The sequence below is a fragment of the Vombatus ursinus genome, unplaced genomic scaffold (genome assembly GCF_900497805.2).
Source record: "Vombatus ursinus unplaced genomic scaffold, bare-nosed wombat genome assembly UNPS02015175.1, whole genome shotgun sequence".
In the NCBI taxonomy this organism is placed as follows: Eukaryota; Metazoa; Chordata; class Mammalia; order Diprotodontia; family Vombatidae; genus Vombatus; species Vombatus ursinus.
In genome coordinates this window covers 6278482-6305984 of record NW_020954953.1, presented here as the reverse complement: position 1 = coordinate 6305984, position 27503 = coordinate 6278482, and the positions used below count along the sequence as shown (strand labels likewise).

At 40.0% G+C, this 27503-nt stretch overlaps 1 protein-coding gene and 1 pseudogene across 2 annotated transcripts in view; both read right to left on the bottom strand.

Moving 5' to 3' along the window:
* The window catches only part of LOC114031479 (sorting nexin-9), a 131230-nt gene extending 113643 nt beyond the window's left edge, over positions 1-17587 (bottom strand). For both annotated transcript variants that reach the window (XM_027846563.1, XM_027846564.1), the window contains exon 1: positions 17511-17587. In XM_027846563.1, the coding sequence (XP_027702364.1) occupies positions 17511-17522 (12 nt within the window). In that variant the 5' untranslated portion in view covers positions 17523-17587. The remainder of the gene's footprint in view (positions 1-17510) is intronic.
* Positions 17588-26250: 8663 nt separating this feature from the next.
* LOC114031514 lies at positions 26251-26830 on the bottom strand (annotated as a pseudogene).
* Between the last annotated feature and the right edge of the window lie 673 nt (positions 26831-27503).

Sequence of the window (27503 nt, the reverse complement as noted above, 5' to 3'; positions counted from 1 at the left end):
AATTAAAACTGCAAATAAGGTAAAGAGTCAAAGATCGGGCACCCCAGTATCCCGCCCTGAGCTGGGGCACTCAGAGTGGGGAGAGAATTCTCCCTAACTAGCCTGCCCCAGACCTACCTTGCTGCTGTTGCTGCTGCTCTCCAACTATCATCACGCAACCTCTCCTGTCCCTGCCCTGGCTCTCCAGCTCCCATCCTGGAACCCTGCATTCTGGTTGGTAGGCACCCTTTCTCAGTGTCCCTTCCCCCCACACCCCCTTTCACCTCTAGTTTTAGGAACAGTAATTAAATTAATTGGAAAGGGCAGACCAATCAATTGCCCTATGGATTTATTCCATATATTCTCAGTCCCAAACACCTTTTCCTGGCTACCATTCCCATAGAAACACATACAAGAAAGTATGTTCTCTTACTATGACATATGTATGAGAACATTCTCTTATTAATCTAAGCTCCTTGAGGGCAGGGACTCTTTTTCTATTTGTATCTCCAGTACTTCTAAAACTGCCCGGAATGGAGTTAGCCCTAAATAAATGTTTTTACTTTCATTCATCTAGTTATTCAACAGAACAACATACAGTAGGTAGTATGTTACTAATGACTACTTGCTTGTAAGAAATGGTCTAAAAGATATTATTAAGGAAATATATGGCAAGATAAAAAAGTGGGGTGAGGTCACATAAAATGAGACAAATGACAGATCCTAAGGATAATGAACTTTTTGGATTTATAGAATAAGAAGCAAGGGGCAGCTAGGTGGTACAGTGGATAGAGCACTGGCCCTGGAGTCAGGAGGACCTGAGTTCAAATCTGACCTCAGACACTTGACACTTACTAGCTGTGTGACCCTGTGCAAGTCACTTAACCCCAATGGCCTCACCAATAAAAAAAGAAAAAAAAAGTATCTGCCTTTTAGAATAAGAAAGCTTCCAACATATCAAGTAAACTTTCAATGGAGGATCAATAATAAGGCGCTGACAAGATTTTCACAAGGTGAAAAGTCACAAAGGGGTTGCAATCTGCATTGGTAAAGATGAAATGACTCCATTAAAGCCAAGCACTAAAAAATAAGGCTATCCAACAGCTACAGGAAATTCTGGGTAACTCCTTTTATTTTATCTGATAACTTGCTTTATATTAAAGTACTCAGTGGTATAGAAAAAAGGAATAAAAAGGATTCACTGATTCTCAAGGTTCAAAGTCATGGTGATGTGATGCTATCTCTTATAAGTCTTAGAGAACATTCTGACACTGTTCTCATTGTTTCAGCATGTTATTCTGAGAATTATTGAGGATTTAGGAAGTTTAATCACAACTGGCTGCTTTCACAATGCACCATTCCATTCTGAAAAGCAGAATAGTTATTTGTAATCTCTTTAAGGTTTTTTGGTGTCTCAATAATCCAACAGTCTACAAACATTTTACTTAGTAAGACTGTGTCTATGTAGCAAGAACAGTAATTACAATAAAAGCAGTCAAAACAATTGTTCTCAGCATCCTGCTGACAGTCAAAAATGGGGCTGTTTCTAGAGAAGGCCACATTTTCTTTCAAAGTGCCCCCTGAAGTCAAGTGCTTAATCGAGCTGGGTTCTCAAATTTAATTTTTGTCAGTTAAGAAACAAAATTTTCCTAACCAGATTTAACAGAGAAAGAAATTGTTGTGATTCAAAGGAGAAAAAAAAAAGTACTAGAAGAGAATCGGAGGGCCTGAATCTTAGAGCTGTAAGAGCCATCTAGCCTAATGCATACCTGAAAAAGAATTCCCTCTGGTTCTTAACCAGGGGTCTCGGAAACTGTTTGAAGAATATTTTGATGACTATTTTAATATAACTGGTTTCTCTGGGAACCCCCTAATGTACTTCATTTTGTGTATTTTTTTAAACACACAAATAATAAACATATTCTAAAAAGGGGTCCATGACACACCCCAAAGGTAAGAGGCCTTAATACACAACATTCCTGACAAGTGGTCAACCTGGCCCGGGGTAAACCCACTACTTCATTCCTCTAACTTACACTGGAAATCTGTGACACTAGTTACAGGACAGGGTAGTATATTCCAGCGGCTGTGAAAAAACATTACCACATGCTGCACTAATGGGTCAGTCAGATTTATCATCATTCTGTGTAGAGGACAGTCTATTATTAATGCTTATGATAATTCTATAAGTTAGAAGAGGTAGGCATGTTATCCTTTAGTCAATCCCAGAATTTTGTACTATTTGAGGATCCATAAGAAGTAACTAGGACCCAACATTCCCAAATAAGGCAATTTCTTCCCATCGGAAAATTATTGTTTCTATCTCCATGAATTGCTCATTGATTTTTCCAAAAGCTGCTTAATTACATCCTGCTGACAGCTAGGTAGTACAGTGGATAGAACACTGGGCCTGGAATCAGCAAGATCTGAGTTCAAATTTGGCCTAAGATACTAACTGGCTGTGTGAGCCCGAGCGTGTTAACTTAATTAACCTTTGTTTGTTTCAGTTTCCTCATCTGTAAAATGGGGATAATAATAACACCTACCTCTCAGGGTTGATCAAGTAAGATAATAATTATAAAGCGCATAGCACAATGCCTAGAATATAGTACCTGCTATATAAATATTAGCTGTTATTATTATTATTTCTACTTCTAGTAAATCTAAGTAACTGACTTGCAAATATGTTTTGGGCCCAAACAAAATGGGGAAATTGGAATTCAGCTCATACTCTGCCACATACTTTCTGTCCTGCACAATCAGCCACTTGAAATGAATTTGTATTTATTTTTTAAAGAGTTCAAGAACCCTTTTACTTGGTTGTCATTCAACAATCTATTCCTGTAGCTGAACATCAAAAGCAATGGTTTCCACATCAAGACTTTACATGCATTTTAAAGAGAGTTTTGACAGTCTTTTCCTTAACATCCTGAAACTTGCTTCATTTATCAAATTCACTTTTATTCTAAAACTTTTAAGCAAATCAAATGAGAATATAGGCAAATCTCCAAGGAATAAAAAAGCTACTTTATAATACATTATGTTACATAATGCATTTATATATTGTTATATTAACATATAACCTATGTATATATGTTGTATATATTATATGCCATACATAAAATAGACTTTTAAGATTTGCAAAGCACCAGTCCACATACCGATTTATCTCATCTGACCCTCACAATAACCTTGTGAGGTAGGTACTATATTTTTTAATCACCCCCATTTTACAGATGAAGAAACTATGGCAAAGAGAGGATAAGTGATTTGCCCAGGGTTCCATACCTGTTAACTTGAGGTGGGGTCTGAACTCAGGTTTGTTTGTCTTTCCAAATTTATATCCAATTTTCTCCATACATTTTCCCTAAACCCTCATCTCATTTCTGACTCTATTTTGCTTTTCTGTAGCTGTACAACATGGCTAGTCATTTGAAACTCTCCCTTATAAAAATAAAAAACCTATAAAAATCAATAACCTAATATTTTAAACCCATATGACACAAAATAAAAACTAAATACACTCCTAAGGGCTACCAAAAGCATCTGCCTAGGGTCAAAAGACATAGAAAGATGAAGGTTTAAAAGAAATACCCCAAACAGATCAAGTCAGGAAGTTTTTAATAATCTTTCCCCTATTTTCTCTTATCCAGATACAAATAATTCTGACACTAGTTAGCTAGCTATGTTATCTGAACACTAAGCCTCAAATCATGACTATTTCTAGGTTAAGTCTTTGTATGTCACTATGGATATAGTCAAATTCAATTATGTAGATATAAATTTTTCGAATCCATAAATTGTGTGTCCTTTTTACATTGCCTAACTTTGTCAAACATTGGTTATTTCCTTTCTCAGTAGCACTAATGCCCTGAACCAATAGGGGAAGGAAGAGAGGAAATTGAAATTAATCTATTTACTCTAATCAATGCAACAATCACATTTCCAGAGACCCAATGATGCATGCTACCCACCTCCTTCCAGAGATGTGATGGACTGACTATATTTGGAATAGGAGACACATTTTCAAACACGGCCAATATGGGAATTTGTTTTGCTTGATTGTGCATACTTAGCAAAAGGGTTTCATTTGTCTCCTCTTTTTTGTTCAATGTGAGGAATGCAAAGAGAAAGAGAGGGAGAAGGTAGCTTCCAAAAAAGAAAAAGGAAAAAGGTCACTGCAACATTTTTTAAAAAAATTACACAAGAGAACATAAGCCTAGGGAAAAAAAATCACAGACAAGCAGGACAGATTTGAAAGTTACATACTAAATTTATATATTTTAAAAGAAAAGTTAGCTGTACATAATACTTGTAGTTTTGTGCTATGGAAATGCTCATTTTAATTAGCATTTATTAAGTTAAGAATAAAAAGTAAAATCAAATTTCAGGCATAGTTTATAGTGTACTTCAAGCACATAAGATTAAAAAAAGCTAGATTTTCTACAAAACCCAAACCCATTCAACATGCATGGTGATTATTTGCCAATCAGTAACTAAAAATAAAATTCTTTTAAATAGCAATGTCCCCCTAGTGAATGTATTATTATTTTGTTTTTATACAACTTTTTCAGGAACATATATCTACTGTGCAAAGTGAAACAGACCTGTATGGATACTCACTGGGAACACCTGTATATATTGATTCCAGCAGAAATTCTAACCTACTAGAATACATTTGAAAATTTTTCTGCACTGCTTAGATCAAAAGAAAAAGCAAAATATAACTAAAATGACTTTATATACCCTTATTTTACATTATGGTTGTTGCAGTTAGGTGGTACAGTGGATACTGGGACGTGGAATTGGGAAGACTTGGGTTTAAATCCAGACTAAAACAAGCTGCATTACCCTGGGCATGTCACTTAACTCCTGTCATCCACAGTTTCCTCATCTGTACAATGAGAATTCTACCTCAAAGGGTAGAATTGCATGGATCAAATGCAATAAATGTAAAGTGCTTTGCAAAATTTAAAGCCTTAGCAGTGACACATAGTAGGTGCTTAGCAAATGCTTGCTGTAAGATGACTAATATGGAAATGTTTTGCATGACTGCGTGTGTATAAGCTATATCAAACAGCTTGCCTTCTCAATGAGAGGGAGGGAAAGGAGTGAGACAATTTGGAACTTAAAATTTTTTAAATCAAAAGTTAAATTTTGTTTACATGTAAACTGGAAAACAATTAAAATATTTAAAAATAATAAAGGCTTGTTGTAAAGCACCATATAAATGCTAACTATTATTATTAATATTATCTAGATGAAAAGCTACTCAGAGATCAACCTAGATGCTTTCAAAATGGTTGTTTAAATAATCTTTTTTTATACGTAGAAAAGATATCAGTAGAAAATTTCTGGATTACTAAAAATGCTGTAGTATGAAATAGAGTTAAACATCTTTCATTTAAGAATACCATATTATCCTTTTGATTCTCAACAACCAATGAATTCATTTTTTGAAGCAAAAACATTGAGCGTTGCATGCACACCTTTCCAGGTGCATAGAAAGGTGCCCCACTGCATTCAAACCATTTTACAGCCACGCTGTCCCAATGACCAGCAGAACCCATGCCTCTGGACATCCAGTTCTCTGCTATTTCACTTCTACATTGGGAAATAATATTGTTACTTGAAGTGTAATGCATGTTAGAAGTTCTTTTCATCTTCTCCTAAAATGCAGCTCATCTTGATTTTAAAAGTCTTGTAAACAACACTCAAAAATTACAAGGGGTGGGGAGTAATATTGTTATAAATCACTAAAACCTTTTTTTTTTTAAGGCAGTGTTTTCTTAGAGGAGGCCCTTGAGTTTAACGATTTAAGATGACTCAGACTCATATGACCCTGTTTGAATTCTGCAGGATCCCTTACTCCATTTACTATAAAATATTTATTCTCTGGTTTTAAAGTCTTGGAAGATATAACTACCACTAACTCCTCAGAAAGCTTGTTCAATGACAAATAAAGAACAAAGTGGATCTCACATATCAGCAAAATGGTCTTTAAAAAGTCCTTGATTCAATGCTGCACGAAAGGACCTAGCGTGTGCAGGGAGGGTCTAAAAGCACAAGGGAAAACAAGTTGCCAGCGATGATCCAAGTAAGCCCAGAAGAGGGGTGGACAGTGGTACAAACTTCCCCAAGCTTGGGAAAGGGCTAACCACCACACCTCCCAGCCACAACCTGGTCCCTTCCTATGTTTCCATTCTTCTTAAACCTTACTGACTCCCATGCTGGGGGTGGGAAGGCGAAGGGAATCAGCATTTATATAGCTCATATTCCATGCCGGGCTCTGTGCCAAATGCTTTACTAATTAATATGACATTTGATTCTCACAACAACCCTTGCAAGGTAGGTGTTGCTATTATCACCATTTAAGTTGAGGAAACAGGCACCAGGGGTTAAGTGACTAGCCCAGGGTCACACAGTTAGTAAGTGTCTGGGGCTAGTTTAAACTCAGGTCTTCCTGCCTTCAGGCCACTGTGCCATCAAGTGACAATGTCCTCCTTGCTATTCCTCACACACGACATTCTATCTCTTAACTGAGAGCATTTTCACTGGCTATCCCCCATGTCTACAACTCTCTCCCACCATCTCCAACCCCAAGGTCTTTCAAGTTTCTGTTGAAGTCTCACCTTTGGCTAAGTTTCACCAATCCTCCTTAATCTTAGTGCCTTCCCTCTGACATTATCTCCAACTTATCCTGTAGTTTATTCATAATTGTTTGCATGTTATCTGCCCCATTGGACTGGGGAATCCTTGAGGGCAAAGACTATTTTTTGTGTTTCTCTTTGGCTGGCACACAGTAGGCCCTTAATAGATCACAGACTGACTCTTCCACATAAAGAGGAAGTAGATTTAGTTGGGAAAAAAAATACACATAAAGAAAGTGAAAGAAGACTTTACATAAGAAGACCACAAAAGGAAGAAAAGTGTGGAGTACTGCGTCAAGAGTACCCCTGGCATCAAAAGACCTGGGTACAAGTTTCATTTCTGAAACAAAAGTGTTCACAGAGTTTGTGCAAACTACTTAACCTCCCATTGCCCCTTGCCATTCTTCAAGACCATAAATTACAGATGATCTGACTATCTACATAGATGGAGGAAGTTTCCACACACTAATGATATCATAGGGCTGGACTCCTTGGCCCCCCCCCCCAAAAAACCTAACCACAAACCACCAAACAAATCCATAGCCATCTGCATTAGTGATACTTCCTGAAATTTTCAGCTACTCTAATAAGTGGAAAATTACAAACCAAAACGGACGTTTTAAAGTATTTTTCCTACAACCAACATAAAGCAGAAGAATGTTAAGAAATGATCAATCAATCAACAACCATTTACTAATCAGTCACTATTAGCCAGACAAGGTACTAATTATTGGGGATACAAAGAAAAACAAAAGTAGTCCCTGCTCTCAAGGAGCTTCCATTCTAACTGGGGAGACAAATGTATATCAAGAGGTACATATGAGATACACATAGAGTAGATAAATGGTAATCTGAGGGAGGAAGACATTCGAAGCTATGGGAATCTGAGCTAAGTCCTGAAGGAAGCTGGAGATTCTAATAGGGAGAGGTTAGAAAGATGAGTATTCTCAGCATGAGAGAATGCTGGTACAAAGGAATGAAGATGGCAGATGAGAGCACTGGGTTAACAAATATTCCTGTACTGCTATCGGCAAACTGTGGTTACAGGGCCAGACGTGGCCCACCACCTACCCATGAGCTAAGAATGGTATTTACATTTTTAAATACAATAAAATTTTATTTAAAAATGTAAAAAAAACTCAACATTCCTGGCTCTTAGGCAGATTTGGTCCACTGGTAATGGAATTTGCCATTCCAATCCCTGGAATAGACCACAGAGTACTTAGAGAAGGGTAATATAAGACTGAAAAGATGGGAAGGAAGCATGTTGTAAAAAGCTTTAAATGCCAGCTGTGTTTATATTTGATCCTACAGGCAACAGGGAGTAGATTTTACCGGGTGAGGGAGTGACATGGTCAGATCTGCACTTTTACAAAAACCAGTTGGACAATGGTGTGGAAGAATTGGAGTGAAGTGATTCTGGAGGAAAGGAAACAAATGAAGAGGTAATCTCAGTAGTCCAGATTGAGGTGTTGAGGGCCTGAACTAGGGTGATGGCTCAGTAGAAGGAAGGGGATGCATGTGAGAAATACTGTAGTAGGGATGGCAACAAGATATGGCAACTGATTGGATACGTGCAGTGAGAGTGAGGAACCTACGAGCATAACCAAGGTTGTGAACCTGGGTAACTGGAAAGATGGTGGAGCCCTCTTTGGCAGGAGGAGGGAGGAGAATGAGTTCTGTTGATGCCACCTTGGATTTGAGATGCTCATGGAAGCACTCAGTTTGAAATGTCCGTATTCAATTGATATGGTGTGAGTGGATGGAGCACAGGAAAGACTTGGGTGAGATATACGGATATGGAATCACCTGCATACAAATGACCATTGAACTGACAGAAGCCAATGAGAACACTAAGTGAAAGTAAAGACAAAAAAGGAGGGCCCAAGATGCAGCCTCAGATGAAGATACAACTAAAGAGACAATGGAAGATCAGTCAGTTGGGAAGAAGGATCCAAAGAGGACAACAATAGGATGAAAACCCAGAATATTCAGGAGTAGGTGATCAGCCATGTCAAATGCTGCAAAGAGGTCAAGAATGAGGATTGGAAAAAAACAGCATTAGTTGGCAAATTGGTAATTTTGGAGAGAAAACCGCAGTTGAATGATATCAGAAGCCAGATTTCAGAGAGTTGAGAAAAGTAAGATCAATCATTGTTCAGGTTAGGGAGGACAGTGGAGACAAAGCAGAGGGAATGGCCTGGGACAATTCTCAGGGTTATAAGAAACTGGAAGTTACAATGAGAACAAATAGGTTTGAGAGTAGTAAATCATAGGCAGAAATGGAATGATAAAAGATGACATAAACAAACAAATTAATTTTAGAATTCTTGAACATGGGAAGTGGAACATGTTACAGGTGATGGTAAGATCAAAGGTTTGGTCATACCTCTACATGGGTAAGAAACTTGGAGAAGCAGATCATGGGAATTGACCAGATTGAGGAACTAGGAGTTCAAGCTGATGTTTTGTAATGTTGAATGTGTTAATCTTTTCATTGATAGATGACTAGACTTGTATGAAAAGTTATGAATAAAAAAAAGAATTTCAAATTCTTGCTCTAACTCACTAGTTATACAACAAGTTATTTATTCTTCCTGAATTTCTGTTTCCTAATCTGAATATGGGAATCACAGTACTTGCAATACCTATACATTACAAGGTTGTATTATAAGGAAAGCACTTTGTAAAGCTTACAGTCATATATAAATGTGAATAATTATCATTACTGATCCTCTGGAAGGCAGTACAATGGATAGAATGCCAGGTCTGCAGTCAGTCATCTTCCTGATTTCAAATCTGGCCTCAGACACAACTGTGTGACCCGGGCAAGTCACTTAACCCTCAGTGTCCTCATCTGTAAAATGAGCTAGAAAAGGAAATGGCAAACCACATCAGTAGCTTTGCCAAGAAAACACCAAATGGGGTTACGATGAGTTGGACAGGACTGAAAGAGCAAAAATTCCTATGTTTCTGCTCTTGCTAACAGTATTTTATTTTCCATATAATCTAACCCAGAAGTAAGCTCTAGACTCCCCAGACTTTTCTACTTCTACCTCAGAGACTTTGGAGGTTCTCTGTTGCCACCTCCCCAACAGTGAGCAAGTTTCCCCTTGGAACCTCCATATGAGGAAGTACCTAAGCCAGTCATAAGAACATTTAACCAAGCAAAGGTCCAGAACTGCATAGGTGGCCTTCCTCAACTTCTTTTTTTCAGCTTCCTTTTATGGGAAATGTTCTCCTGTTAAAATGTAAGCTCCTTGAGGGCAGGGACTATCTTTTCTTTTTGCTTTTATTTGTATTCTCAGTGTTTAGCACTTAGTGCCTGGCACATAAATCAAATTTAATAAATTATTTAATCTAACCTAATTGGAAATGTAAAAGTACAGAAATCTGCTTATAACACAAACCACACGATCACAGAACTCAATCTGGAAGGAACCTCAGGTCATTTAATCTAATCCTGTCATTTTTTTTTGGCTGAATCTTTTTTTTTTCTTTGGGCTAGGCAATGCGGTTAAGTGACTTGCCCAGGGTCCCACAGCAAGTAACTGTTATGTGTCTGAGGCTGCATCTGAACTCAGGTCCTCCTGAATCCAGGGCCAGTGCTCTATCCACTGCGCCACCTAGCTGCCCCTAACCCCTTCATTTCACAGATAAAGAAACTGAGGCCTAAAGAAGTTGAGTGACTTGCCCAATTACTCAGGTAAATCTCAGAGGGAAAACTGAACAAAGTCACTTGTTCTTTTCAATGTACCACAATGAAAAAAAAAGATCTAGTTTCTAGAATGTATATTTTTATGTGACACATTTTTGAGGGTCTCACTAGATAAAAGCTAAATTTTTTTCATTATAGATTTTCTAAAAATTCTATCAATTTTCTAAAAGATAGTGATTAACAAAGAAGAATTACATGAATTAAATTTAACAACTTTCAGTGAACAGCCTGACCTAAATACATTGCCTAAAAAAAATGACTAGAGTCTTAGGAGATTATTTTGAAATAAGACATAAGATTAAGTCAAATTTATGAGGTTTTATAAGGATACCTCCTGAGCATGAAGAACCTGAGATCCTATCACAGTTTAGAACTAAAGGGACTCTGCAGGTCATCTAAGCTGACCTCTCATTTGTCACATGAGGCAGCTAAAGGCCAGAATTAAAGTAATTCCCGCAAAGTTACACAGGTTAAAAGTGAGCTGGAACTCAAACTCAGATCCTCTAACTCCAAATGGAGAAGAGCTCTTTACCACAAAACCTGGCTTCTTTCAACCTGCAGAAATCCTAAGAGTGGAGTCTTCAACCTGCCTGAATAACTCACCCAAAAAAACATCAAAGGTTTCTCTGACTTACTGAACCACCACAAAAGTATGACTTATTGAAAAAGCTACCTCTGCAGGTAATGATGCACTGTATGACTCAATTTCCAGATACTTAAAATAGCTTAGGAAAATTGAGTCATATTGAATACCATCCTCTAACAAACATTACATTGACAATTTCTGAAGATTAAGTATATCATGTGACTTCAAGTAATTAGTCAAAAGAAAATCTGAGAGATAACAACAGTGAAGCTGAACCAGCTTTGCTGCCCCGGCTCCCCAGTTCAACCTGAAACTTTAAAAAATTGGCTTTTTTGGTGTTTGATGGGGATTAAGGATGGTGGATGAATATATAAATGGCCTACTATTTCATATGAGGGCAGGGGCTGTTTCTGTGTTTTTGCCTTTCTTTTGGTCCCCAGGCTTAGCACAGTGCCTGGTCTATGACAGTAAGTGTTTGATAAATGCCTGGTGGTCCATTCTGTATTTTAGTTTGAAGTTTGTTTCTGTTTACCGCTTTGCTTCCCCCACCCCCTTCTTCTCTCCTTGTAAAGAATCCTAGAAACTTTGCCGAAAAGACACAGTTTGCTGGATGAATAATTAGATTTATAAGCATTCCTCAAATAGATGGAATTCAGTCTTGGGAGAATCCATTAATATCTCAAATTAATATGACACTTTGTAGCCTATAAACAAAACAATTCACAACTGGTGACTCAATAGATAAAGGGCTGTACCTGGAAGACATGAATTCAAACCTGGCATCAGATACTTAACTAGCTGTGTGACCTTGGGCACGTTGACTTCTGTCTACCTCATTTTTCTCATGTGCAAAATGGGGTTATGAATAATAGCGCCTACCTTAAAGGGTTGTGTGAAGATAAAATGAGATATCTGTAAAGTGCTTTGTAAACCTTACAGCACTATAGAAATGCTAGCACTATTATTATATTACTGAAGATATTGATAAGAAATAAGCTTTAAGTTTGGTGGGGTTTTTTTAATAAGTGGTTCCTGAAGTACTGAATTGTCTAGGTGGAAAAAAAGAAAATGGTTTACAATGAGATTTTTGGAGTTTGCTTTAGCAATGCCCTATTGTCATTGAAATAACTCTAGGTCTCCTCAAATTAAGTGAGAAAAAAGGCAGGTAAATTGTTTCAGTACTTTAGACAGAATGAAAAATAAAACCATAAGGTATGTTAATGTCCAGGTAAAGGTACAAATATGAGACCATGAAAACACACTGTAGAAAATTATCCATGCAGATTAAAAAAACAAACAAACAACAAAACATTTCCTAATGAAGTCCACATAATAATCTGGTTCCTCTCATCTTCATGGGCACACACAAAGTACTACAAATAAATTCCATTTCTTCTTAAAGACATTTAAGAAACACAATCCTCTCTGAAAGCAAAATCAGTGCTGAGTCAAAGGCACTGAAGAATGTATGAAACAAAGTTTTATCTTTAAGGCCATCTGGCAAAATTATATATTTTTGGTCACAAGGTAGCTTTTACTTAGGAGAAGCATAAAAGTATTACCCCAGTGTTTATTTCCATGGGTTGTTTTAAGTGGTCCAATCACTGCCTATTAGTTATTTTCAACATTCCACACCCACTTAGTTCAGTGAGACAAGCTGCTTAATACAAACAACATGAGGCTAATACTGTACTTTGAAAGCCAGGGATGAAAAGGAGGGAATAAAAAAAAAATATTAATGTTAGGAACGCCTTCAAAAATGTTTTAAAAAGAAAAGAAAAAGAATTAGATCATGATTATGTCAACACAAAAGCAATCTACATTTGATACCAAAGGTTAACTCTGGCAAGAAAATTAAAGCTAAGGGTAACGAGTATATTTTTGTGTGTGTGTGTGTGTGTGTTTGTATGTGTGTGTGTGTGTGTGTGTGTGTGCCCGCTGTGTTCAATTACATGCATAAACTCTCAGCAACTTTTAAAAAAATGTTTTTGAGGATATTGCAACATCTGCAAAAACAGCTCCTGATGGTTCTTAAAATGACATTTTTTCATACAATCAACATTTCATTTACTAACAAGTTCCTCATATGAATTAGTCATTCAACTACAGTAAAACTTTTTGCTGATGTTGGAAGTTTAAAAACCTACCACTGCAAAGAGCCCTAGACTGTAGATCTGGGTTTATACTGCCTCTGATATTCATTCATTCGCTATGTGATCAAGTCACTTTATTTCTCTGTGAAATGGGCCCACCTCAAAAGATCATTCAATCAACTTTGCCTCTCTTAAGCACCTACTAATGTGCCAAGCACTGTACTAGCCCCCAGGCCTGGGGATGAAAATACAAAGAATGAGAAAAGCTTGCTAAATTTTACCATGCTACCTAACAGCGTATGATAGCAGAAATCTGATCAAGTTTGTCACTAGCTTTATTTATCAACGTCTTCACCTTACCCAGGTCGTGCCAGCTGTCTTGCCTAAAGCTCATACCCTGGAGATTTTAACCCTTTCATCTCAGGAACATCCTCTCTTCCCCTCCAGATTTGAAATCAGGATCAAATCAACTCTGCTGATTCTCCTGAAAACGGGGCAGGGGTGGTATGTGGATGCATTTCCCTAAGGCCACATCCACCATGCCAGGAAATTTCAGAGTGCCCATCCCCGGGCACCATTCTCCTACTTCACCATCCAAATGAATGTAAGCTCCTTGAGCGCAGGCATATATACAAAAGGCTTAATAAATGCTTTTTCATTCATTCATGGTACAGCATATTCTAGTCCCTGTTATAATGAACTATTACACTGGCCTTCCGTTTGGGAATGGATGTAGGAACAAAGAAATAATAAGACAATAATACTTCAAAATTATGCAAACAATTAACCTGAGAGAAAAAAAATGTCAATATTATTCCTAAATTTTATTTTCTTTTATTCTACTCTTGGTATGCTAAGATCAGAAATATCCCCAACAAATTTAAAAACCACCCTTATTAATGTTAAACTGAGTAACAAATTTACTCTGAATTAAATGATCCTAAACATGCAGAAAGGTAATGAAAAGTACAAGACTACAAAAGCAGCACACAGAAATTAGGGCTGTGTCAATAATGCTGACAGAGCAAGACAGGGGACCGAGACAATGACAGAAAATCTAGAGGTAGAGGAACCGTGTTCCTGTTACTTTTTTCAACTGTGTTCCACTCTTCATGTCCCCATTTGGGGTTTTCTTAGCAAAGATGCTTAAGTGGTTTGCCATTTCCTTGTCCAGCTCATTTGACAGATAAGGAAACTGAGGTAAACGGGCTTGAGTGACTGGCCCAGGGCCACACAGTTAATAAGTGTGTGAGGTTGGAAGAGGAGTCTTTCTGACTCCAGGTCTAGCATTCTATCCACTATGCCACCTAACTGCCTGTAGGGGAAACCATACTACCTGAAATATCTGGATAACTGAAACAAAAGCATTTGTTTTTCTGTTGATTAAATAGCAAGCTAGCATTTACACAGTACTTTTAAGTTTTGCCCTTTACAGGGGCAGATAAGTGGCACAGTGGAGGTATCGATGGGCCTGGAATTAGGAAGAGCTGAGTTCAAATCCAACAAGTCAAATATGCCTCAGCTTCCTCATCTGCAAAATGAACTGAAGAGAGAAATGGCAAACCACTCTAGTATCTTTGCCAAGAAAACCCAAATAGGCTCACAAAGAGCCATGACTAAAATGACTGAACAACAACAATTACATGTGCTATCTCATTTCATCTTCAAACAACCCTTCAAGGTAGGTGCTAGTATCATCCCCATTTCACAGATGAGGAAACCAAGGCTGAGAGAGGTTAAGTAACTTGTCCAAGGGTCACAAAGCTAGTTAAGTGTCTGAGGCAGGATTAGAACTCAGGTCTTCCTGACTCCAGGTCCAACATGCTATGCCCTGAACTACACCCTCCCATACATTTATATATACATACATGTGTATATATACACCTACACAAACATATGTGTACATATACATATATATAAGCTATAAGCACATAATGATCGAATGTAGTAGTTTAAAAAAATCCACCTGTGCAAAGTCCTAAATCTGGGGTTCTGCTTTAGTACTCCCCACTTTGAATACCGAGACCAGTACTCAATAGTGACATCAATATTTGGTTTCATAACAATTCTGGTCTTTGATATATCCAAAGTTAAGCCTTCCTCAAAATTGAGAGATGGATAAAGAAAACAAAACTTCTCCAATGTGAAGAACCCACCATTATTCACTGGGAAAGTAAGAGGGGGAAAAATGCAAAGTCAAGTAAGAGCTTCCCTGCAGTAACTGATATTTTATATGAAGAGTAATCATTAATATTTTTCTTCTAGACAGAAATGTGTTCCAGTGAAAACATGGAATTAGTACAATGTGGATTAATGACTGGGGGTAGAGAAAAAAAACTTTTATCAGAGAGAATACAGAAATTTGCCTTCTGAATGCTGTAGATAACCAAATTATTACAAGTATTTAACTATTTTAGCTCTGCCTAATCAGTACACAACCACACCAAAGTTTAGCATGGGTGTACTCACACACAAATATCCAAACCAAATATTCTGAACTTTTGAAAAAAATTAAGTTCAAGTTTTGGTATAAAGTGTGGTGTACTTGTGAATAGTTAAATCTGAATTTATTTATTTCAATGCAAAAGGATATTCAGGATACAGCACACTAATATTTCATTACTAAGTCTAGTTCTCTGTGCTACCTTTTAAAGTTCTGGGATTGGTGGACAGAACATGTCGCTGAATTTCTGGAATGTCTGGCATCATAACAATTTCAGCTTTCTTTGGAAATCTTTGTGCTGAATATTAAGTTTTGTTTTTAGAGGTCAACACAAATTAATGTTTACATTAAAAAGACAGCAAGCTGAATGATTACACCTAATAAAACTAGGGAATAGTGTGTTTTATAGTAACAGTAAAAAATGATTTCAATTACAATGTGTAACAAGTTCCTTGGGCCATAATCTGCACCTTTTATATAAATACATCTAATATATGGGCAGCTAGGTGGCACAGTGGATAGAATGCTGGCAGGAAGAGTTGAGTTGAATCCAGCCTGAGACACTAGCTGTGTGACTCTGGGAAAGTCACTTAACCCTGTTTGCCTCAATTTCCTCAAATGTAAAATGAGGATAATAATAGCACCCACCTCTCAAAGTTGAAGTGAGAAAGAAATGAGATAGTAATTGTGAAGTCCTTAGTACAGTGCTAGGAAGACAGCAGATTCCATATAAATTGTAAATATTATTAAACAGATAATCAATTCAATTCCAACATTTCCTAAACACCTAGTCTGGAGAATTAAGGAAGGAGGGCGGTAATAAAGTTTAAATCAAGTCCCCACTTGGAGTTCATGGTTTAGTAAGTAAAAAAGTTAACTGTAATTGAACAATTTTAATTTTTCAGAATATTACCAAAATTTTCATCATTTCACTATTATTACTAATGCAAAAAAAAAGTAATAATATGGTCAAAAGCTACAAAAGTATATAGTGACCACTAGAAAAACTCAAAAGAAAAAACCAAACCGGGACATCCATGCTCCAAGTTTTGTCAACCATACTGTCACTATCTCCTAAATGGACTACCCCCCAGATGGCCCTATCAATGATAAACGGTTTACCTGCGCCTATTTTCAATAAGATAAATACCTAGGTAAAGGAGGGACTGAACAGAGTTGTTTACATAACCCCGATTGCAAAACCCGTCTCCTCATTTAGCCAACATGACATTATTAGGACAAGAAGCCCTTTTTGGAAAAGGACCATTTGTGAGTCAAAGTTCCACCAAATAATCAGATCCTGTGACTTTTTCCAACATAATTCAACGTATACGCCAAAGAGAGCAGTCATTTCCCTTACGTTTTATCCGAGGCACCGAAAAATGTGGCAATAACAAAATGGGAAAAGTACCCAGACACGAAGGACGCTGACTTGCGTCGTGTTTCATTTTAGTTTTCCTCTCTTTATGCAAGCTGCAAACTTTGGAAGCCCAACATTTGGGGCATTGGTCTGGGGTGCCCGGGGCAAGCGGCTGCTTAAGAGCCTCGGGCACCGGGGTGGGGTGGGGAAGGGGGGAGTGGTCCCGCGCGCCCCCAGGGCTCCAGCCCCGGGGAATGACGTTCCCGGCCCGCTCCCGGGGACTTTAGCCTTCCTCCCTTCCCCCTTCCCCTTCCTTTTCCCTTCTAGGGCGGAGAGGAAACTAACACTCAGGTGAAAACTTTCCAGGGCAGGAGAGGCCTCCTTCCCCACCTTGGGGAGGGGGCGCAGCTCTTCTGCTCCCTCCTCTTTCAGGGGCGCCCTTGAACTCCCCCCTCGGCCAGGCACCGCCGGACCCCGAACCCCCGGGACACCGCCCCCCTGGGGAGGGGGGAGTGCTGGGGGGAAGGGGTGTCAGCGTGGCTCCCCGCTAGGGGAAGCCGCCCCGGCCCCGTCCTCCTCCCCTTCCCCTTCCCCCTTCCCCCTCCCCCTCCCTGGGCCGGGCCCTCGCGGGGTCTGGCCGGCGTCCTGTCCCCCGGCCCGGCTCGCGCGGCCCCGCCTCACCTTGGTCGCCATGGCTGGAGGGCGGCTCCTCCGGCCCGGGACTGACCCGGCTGCTCCGCTCGCTCCCGGGCTGGACTCGGCCGAGGCCGGCTCCCGGAGGGGGCCGCTGGGGCGGCTAGGGCTGGGCCGCGGCGCTCCGGGGGCGGCGGCCGCTCCTGCTGCTGCTGCTTCTCCTGCGCTGCCGCTGCCGCCTCCGCCTCCGGGGCCCCGAGCGCTCGGGCGGCGCTAACTCAGCCGCAGGAGCCCGGCGGCCGCTTCATTTAATGCATGGCACCGAGCGAGCCCGGCTGCGGGCCGCGCGCTGCCGGCCTCTCCCGGCTCTCCCGCGGTGCGCGCCCGGCTGCCGCGGCTGCGGTGCTCTGAACTTCTTCCTCTCTTTCCCTTCCCTGCCCTCCGCCCTCCGCCCGCCCCCCTCCTCTTCCTCCTAGTCCTCCTTCTCCTCCTTCTCCTCCTTCTCCTCCTTCTCCTCCTTCTCCTCCTCCTCCTCCTCCTCCAGCCGCAGCAGCCGGCGGCGGTCCTTCCTCCCTCCTCCTTTTCCTCCTCCTCCTCTCCCTCCCTCCCCCGGACGCTCTGCGCGCTTTGTTCCTGCTCTGCCTGCGGGAGCTCGCTGGGTGCGCAGGTCAACCCGCTCGGGAGCCGCTCGTTACACGTCCGGTCCGCGTCGTGTCATGGGGCCCCAGCGCTGGCCAGAGGAGTCGGCGAGCGTCCGGCAAGAGCTTGGGGCCTCCCGAAGTCCGGCCGCGGCGTTTGTGGAGCGCCTGCTGTGTGCCAGGCACTGTGTCGGGCAGCGAGCGAGGCGAAAGCGCTGTCCCTGCCCTCAGGGTGCTCACCTTCTAATAAGAAAGTCAAACATGTATTAAATGCCTGCTATGTGCCAGGCACCATGCCGGGCAGCGAGAGAGGCAAAAGCGCTGTCCCTACCCTCAGGGGGCTCACCTTCTAGTCAGAAAGTCAGTAAACACGTATACAATGCCGGCTATGTGCCAGGCACTGTGCTGAGCACCAAGAGAGGCAAAAGCGTTGTCCCTGCCTTCAGGGGGCTCACCTTCTAATAAGAAAGTAAATAAACATGTATTAAATGCCTGCTATGTGCCAGGCACTGTGCTGGGCAGTGAGAGAGGCAATAGCTCTGTCCCTGCCCTCAGAGACTTTAGCTTCTAATGAGCAAGTCAATAGTTAATAAATACTTATTAAATACCTACTGTGAAATGGAGAAGAATGTGGCAAACTACTCCAGTATCCTTGCTAAGAAAACCCCAAAGGGGGTGACACAAAGAGTTGGACAGGACTGAAAAACAACTCAACAACAACAAAAAGTGCCAGGCATTGTGCTGAACACCAAAAGAGACCCCCTCAAGAAGCTCTCACTCTAATAGGTCAGTTTGCTGTTCAACAAGGGGGATCAGGAAAGGCTTCCTGTGAAAGGTGGAATTTCAGCTGGGACTTGAAGGAAGCCGAGGAATTGACCAGTTTACCACCCCACCCCCCAGCCACTCATCAGATGTTAAATCAGATTTGTGATCTGCAGCCTCAGCCCTGGTCAGGAGTCAAACAAGCCTGTATTGTGCCCTCCCCTTTTCCTACAATCCGTGCACAAGCATTTATTAAGCACTTCCTCTGTGCCAGGTACAGCATGTGCTGGGAATACAATGAGATAAAAACACCATCTCTGCTCTCAAGGAGATCACACTCTTGACAGGGAAGAGAACAAGCAAATTATGTACAAATGGATACAGGCTTGTTTAGATATGGGTTTACAGATTTAATTTTCCAACCCATAAGGATCCTGAATGAGGGGCATGCAGCTAGGTGAGATAGTGGATAGAATGTCAAATGTAGGAGTTAAGAAGGGGGCAGTTAGATGGTGAAGTGGATAGAGCACTGGCCCTGAAGTCAGGAGGACCTGTGTACAAATCCGGCCTCAGATCAAGCACTTGACATTTAACTAGCTGTGTGACCCTGGGCAAGTCGCTTAACCACAATTGCCAAATAAATTAAAAAAAAAAAAGAGGGGCAGCTAGGTAGTGCAGTGGAAAGAGATCCAGGCTTGGAGTCAAGAGGACCTGAGTTCAAATCTGTCCTTAGACACTTACTAGCTGTGTGACCCTAGGCAAGTCACTTAAGCCCAATTGCCTCACCAAGCAAAAAAAAAAAAAAAGTTAAGAAGACCTGAGTTCCAATTCTGCTTTAGATGCTTATTAGCCAAGTGACCCTGGACTAGTCATTTAACCTCTCTCTACCTCAGTTGTCTCACTGCCCATATAGGGATAATATTAGCACTTACGTCATGTTCCCTGAAAGAGTTGTTGTGAGGCTCAGATGAGATAACATGTAAGCATTTTGCAAATCTTAAAATTTTATACAAATCCTAGCTCTTATTATTGATATATTTTCTTGGGCTGGGCTTTTAATCAGTCAAATGGGGTCTTTTGCTCCACATGGGTGGGTCTCTTCCTGGTAAGGGTTCCATGCACAGTGTGGAGTTCCTACAATGGATAAATTAGGGTTGGACTTGGATTCAGATAGACCTGGGTTCAAATCCAAGAGCAAGCAATAATAAGTATTCGGTTTTGTTATTTGGTTGTTTTTCAGTTGTGTCTAACTCTTGGTGACCCCATTTGGGGTTTTCTTGGCAAAGATACTGGAAGTGGTTTGCCATTTCCATCTCCAACCCATTTTACAGATGAGGAAACTGAGGCTAGTAGGGTTAAGTGACTTGCCCAGAGTCACACAGCTAGTAAATGTCAGAGGCCAGATTTGAACTCAAGACAATGAGTCTTCCTAACTCCAGGAGACCTGGGTTTAAATGCAGTGATAAGTAATGGGATTCTGATGGGCCCAGGTCTCTTAGTACAAAGGGAGTCTGGTTCCCCTCCTACTTTTTATGACCTGCTGTGACCCTAGTTGTGGAACGAGTTGGTGGTAAGGCCCAGGGCTTTAGAGGGTCAAGATACTTGGGTAACTTTGCTGACCCCTGAAAAATCACTGAGCTGTTAACTTCACAATAGCTCAGTTTTCTGGGAGAGCTTAACCCATGAAAATTATGAAATAAGAGCCTAAAATGGAAATGAAAGGTTGAATATGTTTCATTATTTTGATAAATGAAACTTTTTTTTCCTCTTTCAAATGTGTAATTTTATTAATAGAGGAAAGACTTAAACTGAAGAGAATTACCAACATGCTATTTTCTATGAAATGAAAGATAAGTTTAGGAAATAACTCATTTGGTGTTATAGGGTCTGGTACTTTTTGTGTGTGTCGTGGAAGGGTTATATGTTAATGTTTTTAAAAATTGGATTATAGATTTGGAACTGGCAGAGACTTTAGAGGTCGTCTGGTTCAATTATTCTGATCACTCCCCAACTGTTTGTGCCTGCCTCTTCAAAATTACCTTGTATTTATTGTGTATGGTGCCCTGCCCTTCAAAATTACCTTGTATTTATTGTATAAGATGCCTGCCCCTTCCAAATTATCCTGTATTTATTGTATAATATATATTTTGTAGATAACTCTGTCTATGTCTCTCTCTGTCTCTCTCTGTTTCTGTCTCTCTGTCTCTGTCTCTCTCCCTATCTCCTCCTATAGAGTGTAAACTCCTTGAGGGCAGGCACTATTTCACTTTTATCTTTGTACTCCCAGAGCCTACAACAGTGCCTGGCGTGGAATAACTTGTTGATGGTTTGATTGAGCTTCCTCATTTTACACTTGAGGAAACTGAGGCCTCAGAGAAGTTTAGTGACTTGCCCAGTCCCCAAGTAACTGGTGGAGCTTATGAGAGCTAAGGCCCTCTGATAACTAAATCTTATTACTCAAATTTCACTGATTATTATTACACAAATTATTTCACTGTTTTTAACTTAAATTACAAAAGCTAACCAACATGTTTACTACTATTTACATTTAAAGTGAATTTCCACCCATAATCAGGCTATCAGCAAGCTTTTATTCACTAATGCCTATGTGCCAGGCACTGAGTTATCCCTGGGAGTACAAAGAGAGCCCCCAGACAGTCCCCATATTGGAGGAGCTCACATTCTAATGGGGGAAGGAGACAACTTGGAAACATCCTGTCCATACAAGATATATTTAAGGTAAATTAAAGATAATCTCAGAGGGAGGTCACTAGTTGGTCAGTGAGGGGCACTTGGAAAGGTCTCTTGCAGTAATTCATTCCTTCTTTCTTCCTTAATCCTTACTTCATATAAGTCAAATAGTTATGTGTGATCAGACTAGCAACCCTCAAACTTTCCACGACTAGAAAATACTTTTAATATATAATTACCTTTTACTAATTTGTGTTCTCCAGAATAGATCGTGCTCAACGGCATTTTCTGAAACAAAAGGACAGAAGACTCTGTAATGTATTTCAGGTTGTTCAACAGTACATATCGACATGCTGTATTCTATGCTGCCAGGCCACTTGGAATTTTGGACCTCTGCTAACTCTACTGCAGAATTAATTACTTGGTAGATTTCCAATCACCAGAACTTAGACCCTGCCTCTGGGACCCTAGGCTCTGATACTTTGTCTTTCTTGGAATCTGGCCACCATGACTCTTCCTGGTTATTTCCAAACATTCTTCTGTTAACATCTTCCCCCACTGCCTTCTAGCTTCACTTTATGTGTTATCTTTTCCATTAGAATGTATGCTTCTTGAGAACAGGGACTGTCTTGTTAGCTTATATTTGTATCTTTAGCGCTTAGCATGATGCCTAGCATATACTAAAGTGCTTAATAAATACTTTTTCCATTTGTCCATCCATTCATATTTCCTCTGCCATGCCTTTCAGCATCCTTATCGTCCTTCAAGGCTCAAGTTTAGATGTCACCTCCTCTATGAAATCTTCCCTGATCCCCTCAGTACTTTTCCCCCCACCCCCTTCACATTACCTGGTATCTGTCAATCACAAAAATGGATCAAAGGAAAAGAAGGTGAACTGGTCAAGTGACATCAATGAGGAATGGCAAGTGGGCAGCCAGAGGGCTTCAGTGGTAACCTTGAGGTGTCTGGAGGAAGCAAGAAAGACCTTGGGGTAACAAGCTGGGAGGGCCCTACCCCTGTGATGAACTTCTGGGAGATTCTGGACAAGAGCAGTACAGGATAGGTGAGCGTGTATGGATTGGAAATTACAGGTTTAGAAGGAACAATTCAAATGAGATCCAAGTTTCATTGGAATGTATGTCGCATTCTCCCCCACTAATAATGATAACTGGCATTTATATAGTCCTTTAAGGTTTGTAAAATACTTTATATGCAACATCATTTTTTTATTCTCATAATAACAATACAGATGAGGAACCTAAGGCTCATGGAGGTTCATTGACTTGTCCAGGGTCATCTAGTTAGGAAGTGTTGAAGCAGGGTTTAATATAGGAGACAAAGATATCAGAACTGAGCTAGTAGCAAAATATCTGGAGTCAGAAAGACTTAAATTTCAATCTAGCCACTAACATTGGCTATGTGACTGGCTGTGCACAAGTCACTTAACCTCTGTTTGCCTCAGTTTCCTCAAGTGTAAAATGGGGGATAATAATAAGCACCTACCTTGATTATGAGAATCAAATGAGATATTTGCAAAAAAAAAAAAAGCGTGTGGCACATAGTAGATGCTATATAAATGTTTATTCCCCTTCCTTCTTGAAAGAAGAGGAAAATCCTGAAAGTGGGGATGAGGAGGATACATTACTGTATGAATAAACAGAGCTGAGTGGTGATTTGGGGAACAATTAGTAGTAAATTTGGCTATAACAAAGTATGGGAAAGGAGTAACATGAAATAGAGTCGTCAAGGGGGTAAAGGTATCAGGCTACGGTGGGCCTTAAATGCCAGGATAAAGAGATTGTATTTTGCGTAGCCAATGAAGGTTAGCAATAAAGGTTTTAGAATAGGGAGTAACATGGTCTGATCCATACATATGATTTGGGCAGCTCAGTAAAGGATGGATTGGAGGAGGGAAATACTAAAAGCTGGGAGCCTAGCTAAGAGGCTGCTAAAATAGTCCATGTGAGAGCAAATGAGGGTCCTAACCATGGTAGTGGCTTTGTACATACAGTGAGAAGGAGGCATATACCTACATTGGTACATATAGTGGGAAGGAAGCACGTGTGACAAATGTTATAGAGTTAGAATTAGTAGGAGTTGGCAATGATTGGGTGTGGGGAATGAGAGAGAGAAAAAAAATCTAAGATAATTCATTTCTCTAGCCACTGGACCACACAAAACGTGAAGTCTGGGGAAGTTCCTCTAGTTCGCTACACCCTAAATATAGGCTTTTACATAAAACATTTGCCTTTTAGCAAAGCCCTTAGTATTTGAACCCAAGAAAATGAGTTGGGGGCAGCAATTTCCGGTTTTGTGGTGGGCTGATGAGGAAGATAACTTAGGGCACTCCTTCAAACAGGAAGGTCTGGCTCTTTCACCCAATACATCAACTTGACATGGCATATGTGTCCTTTTGCCTGAAAAATGACCAATTGTGATGCAAGGGAGGAAACAAGCATTTATTAAGCACCTACTATGTGCCAGGGACTGGGCTAGGCTCTTAACAAATATTATCCCACTTGATGGCTTAGCACCCATGTAGGCAGAGATAAAAAGTCCTATATATGATCAATGGTGTTTTTTTTCTATATTCATAAAAAAACCTTTCTTTGGTTCATAGCAGGAACCTGGCAGGTCAAAAATGACAATGTTGTCCTTTTTAAAAGTATGAGGAAAGCCATGTATCTTTCCTTCTGTCTATTCTGAAAGCATCAGAACTGGTTGATTTAAGTCACTCAGACTCTCATTCCTCTTCTATTTTAAATCAGATTGGCAAGGCAACAACACACTTTGGATAAATCTAAAAAATCGGGGGCCAAATTTTATAATTTATAGCAGGAGAATTTAAAAGAGAGAGAGAGAGAGAGAGAGAGAGAGAGACAATTTTTCCATACCCCAACCTAGGCAAAATATCTGAATTCTGACTTCTACAGAAACAGGGGCTTGTCTGAAAAATATCTGATGGTGAAAACGTCTCCAGAATAAGTAAGGTCCAAACTCCTTATCCTAGTGTTCAACATTCTTCATATAATGGTACCAACATTATCTCATTATCTAAGTGACAGAGTAGGTAGAACACTGGACCTGGAGTCAGGAAGACCTCAGTTCAGATCCAGCCTCAAATACTTCCTAGCAATATAACCCTGGTTAAATCACTTAACCTCAGTTTCCTCAACTGTAAAACGGGGGTAAGAACAGCCCCCATCTCATAGGGTTATTGTGAGGATAAAGCAAGATAGTGTTTGTAAAGTGCCTGGCACATAGTAGGTGCTATAAAAATGTTTATTTCTTCCCCCAACTCCATTATCTTTACATGAACCCTTGGTTCCTGTCAAGTTGGTCTACATGCTTTCCCCTAAATATACCATAAATAGATATTCTTTCTCCCAATGTGTTGCCTATTCTTCTAGAAAATAGTTTTTTTTTTTTGTCTGCATATAAATCCTATCCATCCTTTAGAGCATAGCTCAAAAAAACTGATTCTTCATGAAACTTACTTTGGATCATTTTTTTAACATTTTAGAGTATTTTAAAATGAAATTTTACATTTTCAATGAACAAAAAAATTGCCCCCCAATCCCCACCATTGAAAAAAAGAAAGGAAAACAAATTCTCATAACAAATATGCATAATGAAAAAAAAATTCCTGAATTGATTATTTCCAAAATATATAAGTTTCCTTCTGTACCTTGAGCCTATCATCTCTCTTGTCAGGAAGTGGGTAGTGTCTTTCATCTTTAGTCCTCTGGAATTATGGTTGGTCATGGCATTTATCAAAATTCTTGAAGATTTCAAAGTTGTTTATTTTTACAGTGGTATTATTGCATAAATTGTTTTCAAGTTTCTTCATACATCCCTCTGCATCAGTTCATACAAGTCTTCCCAAGTTTCTCTTAAACTGTCCCCTTTATCATTTCTTATGGCACAATTGTATTCCATTACATTAATGTATCCTAATTTGTTCAGCCATCAGGAACTCTACTTTGAGCCCATTAGCACATAGCATTCTCTTCATTCTCTGAACTCATAGCACTTAGTATCTGTAGCATTCTGTCAGCACTGTGACTAGAGTAAACATTATTATTTTATGGGGGGGGGGTAATGGAGAGATTTAAGGAGGAGGAAGAGCCATGGCTGCTGCAGTGGATAATTAGGCTGGATGAAACTATGGTACATTTTGGTGGAGCTGATTATATTGCAGAGCCAGATTCAGACTCACATATGCCTCTGGGACTTGGGAAGGGTAATGACTGCTATGTCTGCATTGCCTGCAAGTCAGGCAGCCAGGGAATCGCAGTCCTGTGTCTGTGTTTTCCCTCCCACTCAGATATCCTGTGCACTTTAGTTACATTTGGTGCCTTTGCTAACGGCTCAGAGTCTGTTGCTGTTGTCCAGTCCAGGTGAGTCTGTGACGAGCAGGCCATTCAGACATAGCCTAGGCTGCATATCTTTTTTTTTTTTTTTCCCTTTGCTGCATTTCTGAGAAGGCAATGCCGATGGCTCTGCCTCGACACCCTGGGGATATGGTTGAAAGCTCCAGAGGTAGCTCATTTAATTGGCACTTTAAACAAATTGGCTCAGGACATCTTTTATGTTATTGTCATACGTTGTTATTTTTTTTGGCAAAAATTATTTTTATTTTGACATCTGAATAAGTGTTGACTCCTTGGGAAATGGCCTTTGGCATCTTTTCCAACTTATTCATCAGCTTGTTGCACTGTATCTTTCTCAGAAACATAGATGCCATCTAAAAATTTTCTGATATCCTTGTTTTTGACTGTGGTGGCCTGTTGAATCAAGGCAGCTGAGTCTGATACAAGTTCAATATCATTTCTTTCAAGAATTAACTCATCTTTTTGGGCTGGAGAAACAGCACAAGCAACACCTGGTCTCATGTGCACTCTTTGGATATATTTTTCACCCCAAAAATTTCTGATTTCGACAAGTGAGCCATTCTCTTGAATAACAACATTGATGGGGAAGTGAGCATACACAGACCTCATCTTGTAACAAAAACCCAGGGTAACACCTTTGATCATGTTTTGTACATGACTACAGATTGTGCGTACAGTTGCAAGTTCTTTTCGATTTCCCTACCACTTGTCTACCTGGAGCCTTTTTTTTCTTCTTTCCAAGGAAACTGAGCTCAACATTGATATGGTTGAAATCCCTGCATAGGATTCCTCTGGGCCCCTTCACAATAACTGTCCAACCCTTAAGAGAGATGTCAACATTGTCTAGGATGTCGATGGTCTGATTGCTTAGAATGGTCTCCATTCTGGTAGTGAATGGGCCAAAGTTATACATTGTTATTTAAGGCCTGAATTGATGTCTAACTTTTAAAAAAGTGTCTTTTTTTTTTTTTTAGTTAGGCAATGGGGTTAAGTGACTTGCCCAGGGTCACACAGCTAGTAAGTGTTGTGTCTGAGGCTGGATTTGAACTCAGGTCCTCCTGAATCCAGGGCCGGTGCTCTATCCACTGTGCCACCTAGCTGCCCCCCCCCTTTTTTTTAAGCCATCTCATGCATACATAAACAAGGAATGAACAGGAAAGGTACAGTGATGATGGTGGATAATGCAGCATTGGTACTATTAAATTTTTTTAAAAATTTATATCTTGAATGTAATGGAATACTATTGTGCTATAAGAAATGATGAATAAGCAGACTTCAGAAAAACCTGGAAAGACTTGTATGGACTGATGGTGAGTGAAGTGAGCAGAACTAGGAGAACGTTGTACACGGAAACAGCCACATTCTGCGATGACTAACTTTGATAGACTTAGTTCTTCTCAGTAATGCAAGGTTCTAAGACATCTCTAAAAGTCTCATGATGGAAAATGCTATCCACATCCAGAGAAAGAACTATGGAGTTGGAATGAAGATCAAAGCATACTATTTGCTCTTTTGTTTTGTTTTGTTTCTTCTTTCTTGTGGTTCCTCCTATTGGT